At 40.6% G+C, this 16,982-nt stretch overlaps 1 protein-coding gene and 1 long non-coding RNA gene across 2 annotated transcripts; one reads left to right on the top strand and one right to left on the bottom strand.

Annotated features, from left to right (window-relative positions):
* Nucleotides 1-574: 574 nt before the first annotated feature.
* Nucleotides 575-12,365, bottom strand: LOC137098253 (uncharacterized). Its single transcript, XR_010910591.1, has 3 exons — nucleotides 12,247-12,365; nucleotides 8,092-8,220; nucleotides 575-1,100 (listed from the first exon to the last, which is right to left on the bottom strand). It is a non-coding gene; the product is annotated as an uncharacterized lncRNA (long non-coding RNA).
* Nucleotides 9,816-16,138, top strand: angptl4 (angiopoietin-like 4). The gene is made up of 7 exons (XM_067474295.1): nucleotides 9,816-10,452; nucleotides 11,253-11,363; nucleotides 11,464-11,551; nucleotides 13,946-14,059; nucleotides 14,201-14,296; nucleotides 14,528-14,812; nucleotides 14,923-16,138. Exons 1-7 carry the CDS (start codon nucleotides 9,925-9,927, stop codon nucleotides 15,105-15,107), a joined length of 1,407 nt encoding a protein of 468 aa, XP_067330396.1. The 5' UTR covers nucleotides 9,816-9,924; the 3' UTR covers nucleotides 15,108-16,138.
* The last annotated feature ends 844 nt before the right edge of the window (nucleotides 16,139-16,982 follow it).

The following is a 16,982-nucleotide window of genomic DNA, read 5'->3' as shown; positions in this document are numbered from 1 at the left end:
GAGTGCAGACCATTTAGAATTTCAGGTCACCAGTCTATCTCAGGCAGAACAGAGAGACATACACAGACAGACAACCATTTGCACTCCCTTTTACACCTATGGACAATTTAGAGCCACCAATTAGGATGTTTGCATATCTTTGGACTGTGGGAGAAATTGTCCACCTTGCCGTGCCAGTGTAAGGGGGGCCGTTGGAATGGGGGAGACTTGGCAGGAAGCTTTGGGCTTTGTTGATCCCATGATTAGGATGTGCACCATGGAGGTCATGGAGTCTCCACACTCTGAAACCAGTTACAACCTGGCTCCTGGTGCTTAAATGTCCAAATGTTGCTCATACAAGCCGTGGAACGGATGGAAAAAAGACAATCACTACTGAGGTAACTAGAAGACATTCCTGTCCCTCTTTTTCTCTCCCTCTGCTGGTTTCTGTCCTGCTCTTTCTCACTATGTCTGTGTTTTTACCCCCTCCAACCCCCTCCAACCCCCTCCAACCCCCTCGGTCACTGAACCTTAGTAAACCCTGCTTCTCTACAGATTATCATTGTTTCCTGCAATAATTGCAGAAAGTGAAGCTTGTCTAATTAGGCTCCAGAAGGACGAGCCAAGTTGCAGCAATGAGGGAGCTTAGAATGGATGAAAGGCTGAAATTAAAGATTCAAAACTTGGCATGCACTGCACATCTCTCATTCGTGATAATTAAGTTTACCTGTTTGGAAAATCCCAGGGCTTTAATTCACTACTGTCCAGAAAATAACAGTACATTATATCACGGGTGGCATAAGGTTTGAAATGATGCCGTATTTGAAAGGCATTCAAAGAGATCATTGTGTGTCTAGGCAAGAATATACAGAGAAAAAGCAAGAAGAAAAACAAGACAAAAGCCAGCTTGCACATTTTTGATGTACTTTTATGTAAACAACAGCATAAAAGGGGAAGACTTCATTGTGCGAAGGTCAGAAAAACAAGCCATCTATTTATTTTTTGAAGGGTCCATCCCCTGCAATGTATACGACTTGTAAAATATCTTCTCTCAGAATTGTCTTCCCAACAGTGCCACAGCACAAACAGCAGATGCACAGACAGAGAGAAAAAGTGAGGATCTGAAACACAAGGTCAGATGTTATCAAGCGTTGATAATAATGAAGCATGTTGTGTTTGAATCTTTGTAGCAAATGTCTCTTAATAAACACTGTAAAAACAAAGCTTTGGGAACTCTCTGTCCCCTGAACTGACATGAATGCTGAACCTTTGTGTTGGATACACAGAATGGATAAGTATTTCAGAGTTGGACCTGTTTCTGTGACACTGAGGGCAAATCTGATGTGATCAGGCTTGTTTTTATGATGCAAACGAACTGTAAATTCATAGCTGCTTTAGCTTCGCCTTAGAGACAGAGCATGTAAATGCTCAGTGTTAACCTATTACTCACTAGTCTACAACTAAGAAAACATCCTTTGCTCCTCTACATGGTCCTAAGGAAGCAGGTACAGTTTACTTTATAAGATTGATACCATTTTGTACGGTATGGTTATAGGAAGCTACATTCAGCAGACTGTGAGCTTGGCTTTGTATAAAGACTGAAAACAATAAAGCTGCAAGCCTGACTTTGTCTGAAATTTACAAAATCCCCCCACAGACATCTCATAAACTAATGAATGTTAGTGTTTATTACAACAAGACATATCAGTGAGCTCTAGTAACAGAGGTGCTGCTTGGCAAAATGTGTTATTGTACCATTAGTTGAATTCAGATTGAGTCTGATTTCTGTCTTTTTTCTATGCTAAGCTTATAATGTCTTCTCTGTATCAATTTTCCCAAGTTTGGCAAGTGAGGGAATACACTTTTTAAAATGTCACACTCCTTTAACAGGCAAAGGTTGCAGTCTAGACAGTGACTCAGGTTATGATGTCTAAATGTAAGAATAGTTATTGAGAAACCTTAAATATATTCAGAATGGAGACGATGACTGCTTGTGAAATACCACTGTGACTGTTATACAATGTACACAGCATAATAAACAATTGCACATGAGAAAACTTCAAGGACTCACTGCAGTTTAAGGTTCCATTGGCTTCACATTCTGGTTTTATAATACAATCTAACTCTCGGCTACAAAAGCATTTAGATCAGCGACAGCTATGTGTTCTTCTCGCATTTTAGGTTTGCTTTGACATGTCATGTATTCCACTGTTTAAATGCCTGCTCAGTAAGTCAAAGGCACAAATCAGCGTAATTATTTTTTGATGATTGCAAGGAACTGATGGTGTTACCAACCCACCTCTGGCAGGCAATGATTGCCTCTACATTTACCACCCAGGCACAATGTATCACAATAAATTAAAGCTGCCGAGCAAAATAAAATAATGCACAATAGTGCAATGGGTCATTATAGTTGGGCTGTAATTGCATTTTGTCAAAATAATAACTGCAATCATTTCTTCTGGAAATTCCATCCCAACGTTGCAGACGAATAAGGATTATTGCCTGCTTAAATAGTTTAACAACCTGTTGTCACCCTTACTTGAAAAAATACAAAGCTTTCTGGGGCCACTCAATTTCAATTAGGATTCAGGATTAGAGATTAATGTGGATTAGGGCAGTGATTAGAGACTATGGAGGTTTTAATGCAAATGGATGATTGAAGAGCATGGACTCAGTGCCATCTGATAATCTTTGAACACAGGTTGTTTTTCTGTCAAGTTTCAGGGTTAAAGAAAACTCACTTAAGTCTTGTTTCTACCTGCTTTCATTTTGTGGAGATAACAAATAGGAACACAATTGACAAATATTAAACGCATAGTTCATCACATTTTGGGAGATACATTTTATCGCTGAGAATAGGGACATCTGTTACCAGTAAACGTGAAGCTAAAGTCAGCAGCTGGTTTGATTTGCTGAGGACAATAAATAGAAATAGAGGATACAGCTATAGATGGTTTAATACAGTGGTATGACACCAACTTGTTACCTTTGTACAGAGCCGGGCTGGCTGTTTGTGAAAATATGTTACCCATCTGCTGTCAATAGGTTCACAGTACTACAGACATTAGTATTTCTGTAAATATCTTAACCTGAGAAATGAGAGTCACATGAACTGCCCCTACAAGACAAGGACACAGTACTACAGAAGAAACAGTAACTGTCTAATTTTTGCAGATGTGCTTGAGAGTGCACATCTGCTGTGGTACAGCTATGGGTCAGAACCCCTACTGTTCTGGGAGAACATTTTGAAATTCAAGCCTTCTTTCCTTTTCTTCCTCCACCACCAGCTGCTTAATACTTAACAGTAAGAGGCTTCTCTCCCAGTACCCACATCTAACAGGCCTCATTCACAGTTGGAGTGTCTCCTCTGACCTGCCTACACCTTCACCCCTGTTGATTAAAACTAATAAGACAATGAATCAGTATCATTGTGATCAGTAACCTTTAAGCACCCTCAAGCACTGTTGACTGTGGTAAACACTGTATACGTGCGTGACTATTTCTCTGGAGGCCAATTTGTTCATGGGAATGAGGCTTGACAACTGGGGTACCACCACCATGGGGCTGACTTTTGGGGACAAAGCTGCATCCTCTGAAAGACTGAACAAATCCCGTCTGAGGCCTTTGGGTCCAGGAAATGTAAAAGATAGGATCTGGAGAGGCCATTGATCGTCCACAGCTGCTTCATTTGAGCAGAATCCCCAGACAATGTAAATATGTGGTTGAGTTATTTACAGCTACTGCTTTTAGCATGAAGTGCATCCATGACCTTGGTAATGATTTTTGGGCTCCAGTGGGATTTTAATCGAGTAAACATATAGGTTATTACACAATGTTCCTCATACTATTATTGATGTGCTATAAAGGTTTTCATCAAATTCTCAGCAGAAAGGAAGGGATTAGCTTTTTTTTTAAAGGTTGAAGCATTGTGAGTAAACAATTTCTCAGTTTGATTGAGGTGTGGGCTCTGACTTGGCCACTCTGCAACCTTAAAATGTATGTTCTTAAACCAATAGAGTGTAGCGTTGGCCGTATGCTTGGAGTCATTGTACTGTTGAAAAATCATCTTCTTCCAGATTGTAATTTTGTAGCAGACTCCATCATGTTTTCCTCCAACACAATGACAACCATGAAATATTTAAGTGCCCTCCAACTTTTTCCCCTAGAGTAGAACTAACAAAACAATTTCCCTCAGAGTAGAGAAAATGCAGTAAATGCTTTGTAATGTGCCTAAGCAGCAGAACAAACCTGACAAAGTGCCTACAGAGGTGCCCTCTAAGAGGCGCCCGCAATCAAGCAAACATGTGCTCGATTGTGTAGCCTTTTACCAAAGGATGCATCTTTGCTGTCTTCTGATAATAGGTGCCCTTTTACATTTTTTTCTCCCCTGCCCTTTAGAGAGTCAGAGACCGCCACTGTTTCATGGTTCCAATGTGTTTCAATCCTTTAAACACATTCACTGCACTTATGCAGTGACAATTTCAATTTCGTGAGTTCACGAAATATCTACATTTACAATAAATGAACTTAATATTTTGACATAAGATAATAATTTTCTCTTGATCAGAGTAAAACAAAAAGCTAAATGAATTCAACCCCTTTATATGTTATAAAAACATAAAAGGTTAAAACTTCCAAGGGGGGAATAGTTTTATAGGTGCTGTATTTGCAGGCTTTTGGAGGGGTTAGGTGAGAGGACCAATTCCTCTATCTGTATCTTGTTAGCTTATGAACACAGGGGAAACAGCTACACTGGCTCTGTCCAAAGTAAATTGAAAAAAAAAAATAAATACTTCAAGGCTCACAAATTAATATTTTTATATCCATATCTCTTTTATTCCATATTCCTCTTTACACTAAGCTTATGGTATCATAGCTCTAGCTGCATAATTAATGGACACATATAACAGTGGTTGTGTAACTCTGGATTACCTGGAAGACACTCAGATTCTCTGTACAATGGGTTTCCCAACTGCCTCCAGTATTACATGTTGTGTATACATCGCCCTTCCTCACTATAGTTACTGCTTTAGGATCAATCCTAACAGTGTCTACAATTTTACAGGGCAAAAACCTGTTTGTTCAGTATGCTGGGACAGATCCTAAACCCCACATTACTTTAAATCAGTGTAGATCCATAAAAGATTGAGAGTTTACACCGCTGCTGAGGTCAGCTGAAGCTTAAACATATTTACATTTTCCACATTGGCATGTGTACATTCTGTACTTTTCAGTTTTCCACCAGCTGGGACACTGAGTTAAGCCACGAGCAGTAAAAGAAGAAATTGGGGAGGGTTGCGACAGGAAGGGCATTCGTTGTAAAAAATGTGTCAAATCAACACGTGACAATGATCTGCTGTGGCGACGCTGAACTCACGAATTCGAAAGGACAAAAAAATAAAAATAACAAATTAAATTTAAAAAATTTAAAAAACAACAACAGAGAAGATGTACAGGATACAGGAGTTTAATCCTGATCACCACTTATAGAAAGAAAAGTACCACGCTGACCTAATCAGGACCAATCAAAACATCTTCATTTGGTGTAGCACATGTCTGTGCACGTATAAGCTGGGCATGAGGTGGAAAGAATGTTAAAGGAGAGGACTCTGTGGGTAGTGCACATCTAAACATGCAAGATCTACAAATGAATCCAGTGTGTGTTAATAAAAGTCAGTGGGCAGTTGCACAAACGGGGCACTGAAGCACATGGAAAGCAATAATTTCTTTTCTCTTGTTTAACTTAGTTAGTTTGTGAACTCTGCCAGAGGACTTAATGTCTTAATGTTTCTAACATGAACAATGCACATCGTGCAAACTTTTCAGGCTAATCAGATGCAGATATTCTTCTTTCCTTCCTTTTTTTCTGAGGATCAGGCAGCTGTAGGCAAAGTAATTTCCTCAGGGATTGATAAAGTTCTTTGACTATTTAAAGTTTTGGCCTCATAAAAAGGCAGAAGTGTGGGAACTGATAGTCTCTTGGTCCATGCCATTAAAAAATGGGGACCATTTAAACTGTCCAAGGACAGCTTGCCAGAGTCCTCAGAGGAAAATCTCTCACATTCTCTCAGCTTGTTCTTCCAGCCTGAGCCTGTTTGTACTGGACTAATCCAAAGGTGAAATGAGTCACACCTTGTTTCTCAGGAAAGCTGAAGGCTAAAAAGAAAGGCTGGTTTTTATTTGCTTCACTACCATGTCTCAGTCAGTGCCCACACAAGGAGCCCTAAAGTAATGTTCTGCTTTTGTTTTGTGCCACTTGGAGGCAGTAGTGTACTTTAATCGGCTGATTTTTCTAAATGAATCAAAAGGTGTATATGTCAGGAGGTTTGTCTTCGCATTCAGATTTGTTTGATTCATGGCAAAAAAGAGCCAATGCAATTTAAAATCACAGATTATGATGTCATTTGTTTGAAAATGTAACACGGTTCTCTTCAAATAGACATAATAATCGTTGATGAACAGGATTTTTATTTACCAAGAGAGGCACTGGTGTAAATAGTGATTTATGGCAACTTTGACTTCAGGTGAAAGTCATGATAATAGTTACACCTGTGCTTCTCATGATATGTAAGTGAAAATGTCAGTCTCAGTGTAGCATATGCTACTATACATCCCTGACCACACCCTGCCACAATCATAACTCTAATCAGTCATGTTTCTTCATCTTTATAAACCATATAAAAATATGGCATTAACACCATAAAAGCAGCAGACAGCAGGGAGAGGTTACTGCATGTCTGCTTCTCACGAATATCTCATCATATTACAAATAATTGAGATGATTTATGGTTACCCCATAGATGATTCCAAGAGAAGTGAGGCAAGCAGGAAACACATCACAAAATGTGGCCTACAGTATGAGATGAGGTCTTAGGTCTGTTAGAACGAAATTCCGTGGAACAGGACAATGCAAGATGAAACTTTACATAGACTTTACATTTTCAGTTTTCCTCTTAGTCTAAAACTTTGTTTGAGATAGTTGTCTTCATTAAAATATATTCAAATATGTTCTTCTGGCAAAGACACATGGAAAACTATAACATCAACTATAAAACCTTGAAACCCATATAAAATAGAGGAAATGGAAATGATTAGTGTCTCTCCATGGGAACCAAATGTTTACAGGCGCCTATTTGTTTCTTTTTTTTCTTCCTCTTTTCCATCCCATCGTACATGATGATGTTTGAGGGCTGCACTGGGATTTATAGATGTTCTGTGTGTGGAATCTGGGTAAAAGGTCACTGTGCCGGCTAGTGACGCAGCCATTTTGGGAAATTGAATAAGCAGCTGTGGCAAGGTGTGTATCCAGTGATGATTAGTAAGACATGACCGGGTGGCTTAGGGAAGGATACAGAGAAGACAGGCCCTCACCCACTCCTTAGATTATTATAGACATTTACAAAATAATGTGTGTTTATTTAATCCACTTGTTTAATCTCTCTTTAAGTAAATATATTGTCTGCTGACAATGTGGCCAGTAGAGTGGCCAGTGGTTCTCCCTATTTGAGTGGTTTGTGTTCCTCCCAGAATGAACTGGTACAGTATGTTAACTGTAATATACTAAACTTGACTCTAACTGCAATTTTTCAGCTCAGTGCTCCTTTGTAATTTGACTATTGTGTAAATTCGCAGTTTACATACAAATATTGTACATATTAAATCAAAATAATCATTTTAAAATATGTTCTCAATTGATCAGAGACTAAAGAAAACGCTGCATAAGTGTTACGATAATATAGCAAAATACAAGACAGTGTTGCTGTTGTTCAAATATATGAAAATATCTTGTTACACTGTAATTATGAAATCAAGCATGAGTCACCCTGCAATTACGTCCACAGTATCAAGTCAAACTGGATTTCTCTGTGACAGTGTGAATAATTCCAACTGTAATGTCAAAGCACTCAGATTTTCCAAATCAACTTTAAGATGTTGTAAACCTGAACCACCACATTGGGCCAGTTAACAAAATGAATTTTCTTTGCTTGCGAAGACACAGACTTCAGCCCACAAGCCAGAAAACAAAGTTCCTGAAGTTAATCTTTCATTTTTGTCCAGTACACCCAGCTCACCTACAAGTCCATTTAATAAAGCATGTACGTTCTTTACCTGTACAGTCATGATAACATGCCCCAGAGAGTTGCTTTCCTAACTATGGGTGAAGCAGGTTGTCTGGGTGATGTGCCAAGTTCCCGCTTGTACCTGCTCCAGGCACGAGTCTTTAGCCTTTCTTTTCACCTGTGGAAAACATCAGCAGATATAAAAACATGTTTATCTTGCTGTACTGTATCTGAAGATGTGTGAGTTCTCATCAAAAATACACAGGTCTGTGAGTCTGAACAAACAAAGGCAAATCTGTTGACAGGGGTTTTGAGGCTCCTTTAAACCCTGTTTTTTTAGAGGAATGCAGTGTGTGGTGGTCCTAATAGAGATCCCTCTCTGTCAAGGCTTTGGGGAAATCAGTGCATGTTTGTTACATTCCAGACACATAAGTCAGGGGCCTGCAATTCCTTTGTACTCAGTTTCCCCTCTCCGCACTGTCAGCAATCCCCCAGTTACCTTTCACCTACTTAGCCTGGGCTGCAGACAGGAGAGGGTTAAACCAGCTCCTTCTTTGTGGTCACGTATGGTGATCTCCTCAGCAGAAAAACCCAATAACCCGTAATGTGGTGTATTCTCTGTGCTGTGAACTTTCCCCCAATTCTCACAGTCCTCACAGGACACATGAGGCCAAATTGTTGCATGTTTCTGACGTGCTCGATGGTGTCACTGACTTCATTCGTTGTGGGTGGGAAACCCTGACATGCATGTTCTTATCCTTATTAACATGACAAGTGTTATATTTGATATAGCACATAGCAGTTACAATTTTGTTCTTACTAGAATTATTTAAGAGATAAGAGAAATGATTTTTCTCATAACATGCATTTTCAATCTTTAAATTTCAATGCAAATTAACTTGGATCATTTTGCTTTTCAGATTTCTCTCCTACGTTTGCCTTAATATCTTGTAGAAAGGCTAATGCACAAGACAGTATGTTATATTGACTGGCAAAGAGAAAATATAGACATAAAATTCAAATCAATTTAAAACGATGTCAAGTGGATGAAGGAAATATAATAAAACTTGAATTCATGACTGTGTGAACTGTGACATTAAAAAGAATGCTTCCACTCTGTAAAGGTCTGAGTTTCATCTTTCAATAGGATCAGTGTGGGTTTTGCTTTAACTTTCACTTTTATAATTCCACTGACCAAATGTCAAATCAGCCAGATTTACATTAAATGATGTCTTCTGGTACTTACAAGTGACCTGCTACAAGTTGCAAAATTTCTCCATATCTGCTATATGTTATATGATGTGTTATGGACTCAGAGTGCTGAAGGAACTGTCCAAACACATCAGCTCCACTCAGTATTTTAACTTTAATCTGGCTTCTGACATCATTGTCAAACTATTTCAGAACGTCCCTGGACTGATGCAGGGATAAGTTTTCTTACTCTGTAGTATTATAAATTACACATGGCCTATTATTACTTCAACATTACCTCACATTAAAGGGATACGTGTGTGTCACTGCTGGGGATATCAACTGTTTTATTTTCCTGCAGGAGATAATGTGGTCCCTGTCTCCCACAGTGCAGGGATGAAAGCCAGTCTCTCTGTTATATCATGTCCCTCCTCCACCTCTAACATGAATAGTTAACAGAGAGGTGGAGGAGGGACAGAAACCTGAGAGTAACTGCACCCCTCCCTCTCCTCAACTGGCCAATGGTAGACAGCTTGCAGTTTAGAGTTGAGGACTGTGAAACTGTATAAAAGTGGTGCTGTGGCTCTGGAGCCATAAGACTGAGCTTTCAAGTCAAACTCAAGACCATAGGGCAGGACAGTGCCACAGGAAAGGACACATTTTAAAGCCACATTGCATCTGTTTAGGAGAGATGAAGATAACATTGGTAAGTCTGACTCTCTGCCTGGTGGTGGTCATTGCCACAGGTTTTCCTTTCGAGAGGAAAGGGGGCTCAGCCTCTGGCGGCGCTGCCAAGGAGAAGCGCGTACAGTATGCTGCATGGGATGACGTGAATGTCATTGCCCATGGCCTGCTGCAGCTGGGCCAGGGACTGAAAGAACACGTGGACAAAACCAAAGTCCAGATGAGGGACATTTCCACCAAGCTAAAGGTCTTTAATCGCACCGTGACCGAGATGAGCAAAGAAAGCCAGAGGCTGCAACTCGAGGGAGAGGTTCTGAAGGTTCGGGCCCAGGGACTAGAAGACAGAGAGGGGCACCTGCTGAATGTCACAGCCGAGCTGAGGGAGAAGGCAGAAGAGATGCAGCAGGAGAGGAGGACGATGAGTGAGAGGATGAGCAGGCTGGAGGAGAGGGTGGACAGCATGCTGCAGGGAAACATGGGGCTGTCTGAGGCAAACACTGGTGCCAAGAACAACAGCGACGCCCGCAGCATCCAGGTGAGCACGAAACAGTTTTGTCTGTGTGTCTGGTGATGATAGTTTCTTTAGGAAGTCATGTTAATTTAAGGGGAGTGGCATTAGTTAGTTTGGGAGAAAGATGAGGCTAAATGAGACATATTCCTGTAAGAAAAACATTCTTCCTTTAGACGCACACTTGCAGCAGATGGAAATAAAGGGCCTGTTTCATTTAGTGGCTCTACAGTGTATGGACAGTTTTTTATGGTGATGATTTTTCTCTCAGACCAAAAGCGCTTCGTCAAAATGGACAGAGGACAAGCAGAGTGGGTGGGTGGGGGGGTAGTTTGAGAAGGTTGTGGGGGTAACACGCCTGCACTGCGTGGAGGAAGAACGTGCAGTACGTGCAGGGAAAACTCTAAAGAGCTGCCAGACAAAGGGATCTGCACGCATCAGCTGCAGGAATGTGGGAAAGGTTTTTCACAGCTGTCACATTGCAGAACCAGCAGAGTATTCGGCCATGTGACACAGTAAGGAGTAGGCGATCTCTCTGGGTGAAGCTGAAAAGTTTGATAGTGGGATGGGAAACTCCGAGCTGTGAGTTACATAACAGCAACACATCCAGTTTGAAAAAGACAAAAGCTTGTCAGTGAAGGGGGAAATCTGTCTGCCATCTATGCCTCAGGGTTTTCAATGAAACCATGCAGGTGCACAGTTTGTTATGTTTCTTTGCTGATGACATGTACTGTACTAAAGCCCCATTGCCAAATGCTGCGCAGAGGTACAGGGTAACAGTTAATAAAGCGCTAAACGTGTGGTGCCTTTGTGTTATTTTCTATCAGTTGATGTTGGAGGCTCAGAACAGACGTATTGACGATCTGATGGAGAGGATCAGACTGCAACAGGAGAAGCTGGACAAGCAGAATGTGCGCATCAGGACTCTTCAAAGTCAGGTGAGGAGACGAACGAACATGTCTGAACTCCAGTATTTGTTGTTTTTATTTTTATTTTGTCTTTTATTCTGAAGTCTCACAGATGACTGATCTTTTTCAGATCCAGCAGTCAAAACAGAGACACAACCTGCGGAGCAGCAATGGCTCCGCGCAAAGTGGCGTCACGGAGCAGCACGACTCCCCCGTCGGTAAGTAAAGTCAGAAAGATCCCCACATGACACTGTGTTAAGTCGACTGCGCCAAATCTGACGCCAAATGTAGGAGACCATCTGCTTACTAAGGCCATAAAGAAGCTTATAATCAAGCGCAATTAAACTCAAGGAACCAATCAATCTAATCACGTTTCTGTGCTCAGCGTGATGCCACAACTATCTGGTCCCTGTTGTGCAGCCTGTCAAACCCTAACGACGTTATTCAATTACACGATACCATTAACACAGTTAAAATACTAAAAGTTGTTAGAAATCCAATTAGGTCAGGAAAAAAATCTTTTCTCTCTAAATCAAAAAAAGTTATTTTGCTTTAGTTAATGCTCATTTCGCGACTTACTGTAATTGTAAAAAGCAGTGCATGATGCCCTCAGTGTGCAGCCACTGGGACTGGATCAGCACTCACAAAGAGTCCTTTCATCCAGGCCCGAGCGGACTGGACTGGGTACACACCAAGTGAACAAGAGTTGAGACTTGACAGCTTTTTTTTCCCTGACACATTTTTGTCTCACTGCATTGTCTGTTTAGTCTTCAGAGGTTGACGTGGATGATATGAGAAAAGAGTATAATAAAAACTGAATAGAAAGCTCATATAAAACAAATTGCTCATATATAACCATTATACGCGCCGATAGAAAACTAAATAAAATAAAATTGATTATATTTGAACTTACATCAGTGCTGTAAGCAGCTGCAGGTGAAAGGTGAACATGGCTGAGGCAAAAAGTTGAGTTCAGTCAGCCTGTACAAATTACAATAACACCTCAGAGCTGTGACATCAGCTGGATTTCTGGAATGAGGAAAAAAGAAACATGTTTCTCTGGCAAGGTTTCAACTGGGGGAAAGTTTACTGGTCTCTGAGAGTGTTCTGTCAGGGTCAAACAGCTCAGTGGGATTACTCACACAGACCAATTCTGTTGTATGAATGGGAGTCTTTGTACAAATCTAGCATGCAGTGTTCCTCAGATTGCCTTCCATGTGTCTGAGTCAAGAAAAAATGAGGGAAAACAAAAGGGGGGGAATGGGAAAATGCAGTCTAAATTTATCTATGAACTTTGTACAGATAAATCCTCCACTGTTTTGAAGACACTCATCTCCTCCCCTGTTTTAAGACATCCCACCTTTTTGTGTACATCCGTCAAGAGTACACAACCTTTCCCCTATATCTGTCAGACATCCCTCCTCCTCCTCCTCCTCCTCTTCAGCCATCCTCTCCTCCCCCAACTCGACACACAAACCCCCTAACCTCCATGTCGTTCTCTCCCATTGTAATGAATAAGAAGTGTGCCAAAGTTCAGGAGAACCACTGACCCTAAGGCACACTACAGCCACAGCTGGCCAACAAGAGCTCATGCCTCTGGAGGAAAACTATTATAATGTAATGACTGTTTGTGGTTCTGAGATCAGCTGGCGTCGAATCAATAACCCGGCCAATATCCAAGAAAAAACAATCCGACAAATCAAAATCCCAAATTAAATCTTAACTTGAAATTTTACAATTTTTCCTTTTATGACATGTAAATGCATTAAGTAGCACCAGGTGATGATATTATCCATAGTAAAGTGGATTACTGAAGGTGTGCTATTAGTCATCTGCCTTATTAACCATGTGACAGCTCCAATTGGCTCTGGAGTCACTTTCTTTGTGTTGCTGCCTATTGCCTTTCATCATCCTCTGATCACTCCGCTGCTGGCTGCTGTGCACGTGAAGGAGATGTGACAAGCCAGAGAGGAGGAGGAACAGAGGCAGAGGGGTGGGGGCCAAACGGGGTTGAGGAATGTAAAGGGTAGCAGCGTGGAACTCAATAGCCTGGCAGACCAGGCAGCCGTAAAGAAGGAAGTCTGCTTGGGAACTGGGAGAAAGGTCATATTTATAAATGAGAAAGAAGTTCTCACTCACTCTCTCACTTGTTAAGGCTAGGTCAAAAGCTGTACACATTTATATCTCCAGACGACTGATAAGCTCCCACAGGACGATAGGCATATTTGCAAACACTCGGCTCTTGCAGCGTGGGGGAACCTGCCATTGAGAGGTTCCCTAAATGTAAATGACCTACTTATGACAGCTGACACACACAAAAGGATGTTAGGATGAAACCATAATAATAATAAAATAGTTTCTAACATGGTCTCAAAAGAGAAAAAAAGGAAATAGATCCATGCTTAACTCACGCAAAGAAGGTTCTGTTTGAATGAGGCAGCAACTCAGCAAACGTTCAGTCAAGTTTTTAAAAAGTCTGTCACCACAGTAATAAGTTTAAGGGAGTAAAGTTGAAGAAAACACAACCATAAAATGTATCGTGTATAAACAGCATTGCATTGAGGCTCTTTGACTTAACACTGTTGCATTTTTTCTCTTTATTTTTCTTATAGAGATGGTGTCAGACTGTCATGAGCTGTTCCTGAGAGGAGAGACCATTAGTGGGGTCTACACTATCCAGCCAAAAAATGCAGAGCCCTTTAATGTCTTCTGTGAAATGACAACTGGTAAGTGGGCTTACGATTTTGCCCTGTGTGTTTGACTCAGTACAGTCTGGTTACCACAAATTTAAAAGCCCCAACTTGTACTAGAAGCTGTTTTTGCTGATAGCTTTTTCTGACCATCTTTGCTGTTGTTTTTCTATCCAGATGGTGGATGGACAGTGATCCAAAGGCGCCAAGATGGCTCTGTTGACTTTGACCAGTCGTGGAAAGCCTATGAGAAAGGCTTTGGCAGCCTAAATGGTAAATGCTCTTTAAACTTTGATCTCACTCTCACTGACTCCTGCACTGGTCTGGACAGGTGCTAGCTGGCCTGGCCAGGTTTAGATTAGTTAACACCGCATTATAGTATTTACAACCACAGCAGTAGGTGGCCTTCAGGATCGCTTATCAGTGATAAGTGTGAAAGGCAAACAGTTCTTATAGCTCTGGATAGTTTTCTTACCATTTCTTTTCTTTGTCTTTCTTCTGTAGGAGAGTTTTGGTTGGGCCTAGAAAAGATTTACTCCATTGCCAAAGATGGTGGCTACATCCTCAACATCAACCTCTCTGACTGGGGGGATGACTTAGTATCTGTGCGCCTCCCCTTCCAACTGGGTGGAGAGGAAACAAAGTACTCACTTCAGATTCCAGAGGCTGACACGTTCAGCACCCTGGAGAGCTCCCTGGGGACTGATGCCACATCTGGCCTGCCTTTCTCCACCCATGATCAAGACAATGACCAGAAAAATGACATCAATTGTGCCAAACACCTCTCTGGTGAGTTGTAAAGGACAATCACAATGACAAATGCCTGTAGTTATTAATTTAAATTTTTAACTTGAGCTCAAATGCAGCATCTAACCCAATATTTTCATTTCTCTTTTTAGGTGGTTGGTGGTTCAGCAATTGTGGTCGCTCCAACTTGAATGGTAGATACTTCCAGAGCCCTCCTCCAAAGCAGCGACATCAGAGGAAACAGGGCATCTTCTGGAAGACCTGGAGGGGCCGCTACTACCCTCTAAAGTCCAGTGTGATGATGATCGCCCCAAGCGTGATCGAAAACAAATCATAAACAATAGAGAGAGAAAGAAAGAAAAGATCATGGCAAAGAGAAAGGGGAGAAAGATTTCTTGTTGCTTCATTGATGGCATGGAGCTTTCTATTTCCCTGCTTGTCTCCCACTGAGGAAGACTTTAAACCAGAGCCAAGTTCCTGAAAACAAAAGCAAAGGGAACTCACATTACATCAGTTCCATCTTTGCTCTGCTCAGTTGTCTGAGACACGTGCAGATTCCTTCCCTGCACTTAAAGCCACAGAGGAGACAAGGATAAAATGAGCAGTGGAATCTTTTTTTTTTTAAAAAGCTACCATTGCAGTGGATTCCCACTATTGGTGTGCAGCAGGGGCCCCTAACAAGAAGAGCGAGTTCTGACCTGTCCACTGCTCTGAAAGCCACAAAGTATTTCCAACGTGTTGAGACTCCTCACGTGTTGTCAGCAGCATGAAGGAGTGAAATCAGGGCCAGTTATAAAAGCCTTTTAAACACAGTGGTGCAGACAAAATGGAGACTTCACTAAAACAAATTAGCTTTTAAAAGTGTCATGTAAATTTATATGACATTCTACACTACGATCATAAAGTCTGATATTAGACAATTTATGGAGACCCATTCCAGCTTTTTGTACAATATACAAAATAATCTGCAATAGTCTGCAATTTTGAATCTAATAATTCAAATTCTTCACTGGCATTATTGTTTCTGTGAAGATTTCATGATATAAAGTCATATTGACTGTTTCTAAGATGAAAGACATGGTTTTGTACATAGTGTATGAAGGAATATCATCTGTCTTTTCATAAATGTAATTGTTACTTATTGTCATAACATTATCTGTTTTGTTGTGACTTGAGAGTTTGTTATTATTGATGTTCACTTTTCTTATTTAAATTAACTAAAGAATCTCTCTCTATATATATTACTGGTGCTGCCTGTTTGTAATTTATATTGTTTTGGTTGTATTTACCAAATGTGAAATTGTTTTTTTTAAGAGAAAATGAAAATGAAAATTTTTGGATAAGTCAATAAAATCTATTTAAATAATGTTTTGCGTTTTGTCCATGAATTATATACTACGTACATAGACAGTATATTGTTGGAACAAACAACACAAAGGCTGTGTCCCAATATAGTACAGACAACTGAGAACAGAACTAAAACAAACAATTCTAAAATGTTTCTAGAGACTAATAACACAATACAAAATATGGTCACAAGACACAAGGTGAAAAGGGCAAACATTTTACCTCATTCAATTCTGCAATGGTAAACAACTAAGGTTTATTTTTGTGGTTCATGTAGTCTGTTGCATCAATCAAAAATAGAAAATATAATTAACTGGCAAACTGTTAAAGTTCTGAGTTCAACCTGAATATAATCTCCTTTATTTAACCAAACATCTTTATTAAAAACCAACAGTGAGGCCAAACATGCTGTAGATCTAAACCACTTCATCAAGCCACACGTGGGGATGTCCTGTATCTTAAAGCTGCTTAGTCATAATACCAAGAAGCAATCTTTAGTTGCTTCTGGGTGTCAGCTTTAATTTTTCAGTGCACCACTTTCTGCTTCCTTGTCAGCTTTACTGTTAATGCGATTCACCTGTAGTGACTCTCCAAGCACTGACAACCGGTTCAGGATCAACCTCTGTAACAGATGATGTGATGGTAGTGTCTCTCATCTGAGCATCAGTGCACCCAGTGAAAGTCAGTGACAGGCTGTGACACAATGGACCCCTGCAGAGAAAAAACAGAGCAATACAGTTAACTTGGTACACAAAGCTGTTGATAAAATGTTCTAATGAAGCATTTATGGGCACAATTGGTTTCCTTATGAGTGCACAACAAGCAGCAATAGAAGAAGTACCCATTCTCTACTGGCATAATCCCA

This window comes from Channa argus, chromosome 14 (genome assembly GCF_033026475.1).
Source record: "Channa argus isolate prfri chromosome 14, Channa argus male v1.0, whole genome shotgun sequence".
Lineage (NCBI taxonomy): Eukaryota > Metazoa > Chordata > Actinopteri > Anabantiformes > Channidae > Channa > Channa argus.
The sequence above is the reverse complement of the archived record's forward strand: the minus strand, read 5'-3'. Positions and strand labels throughout refer to the sequence as shown.

Bases quoted from the DNA above. Each gene is read 5' to 3' on its own strand.
- angptl4 (XM_067474295.1), top strand. From the start codon at position 9,925: ATGAAGATAACATTGGTAAGTCTGACTCTCTGCCTGGTGGTGGTCATT. The intron at 11,552-13,945 runs GTAAGTAAAGTC...TTTTTCTTATAG, and splicing joins GCAGCACGACTCCCCCGTCG to AGATGGTGTCAGACTGTCAT. The intron at 14,813-14,922 runs GTGAGTTGTAAA...TTCTCTTTTTAG, and splicing joins TTGTGCCAAACACCTCTCTG to GTGGTTGGTGGTTCAGCAAT.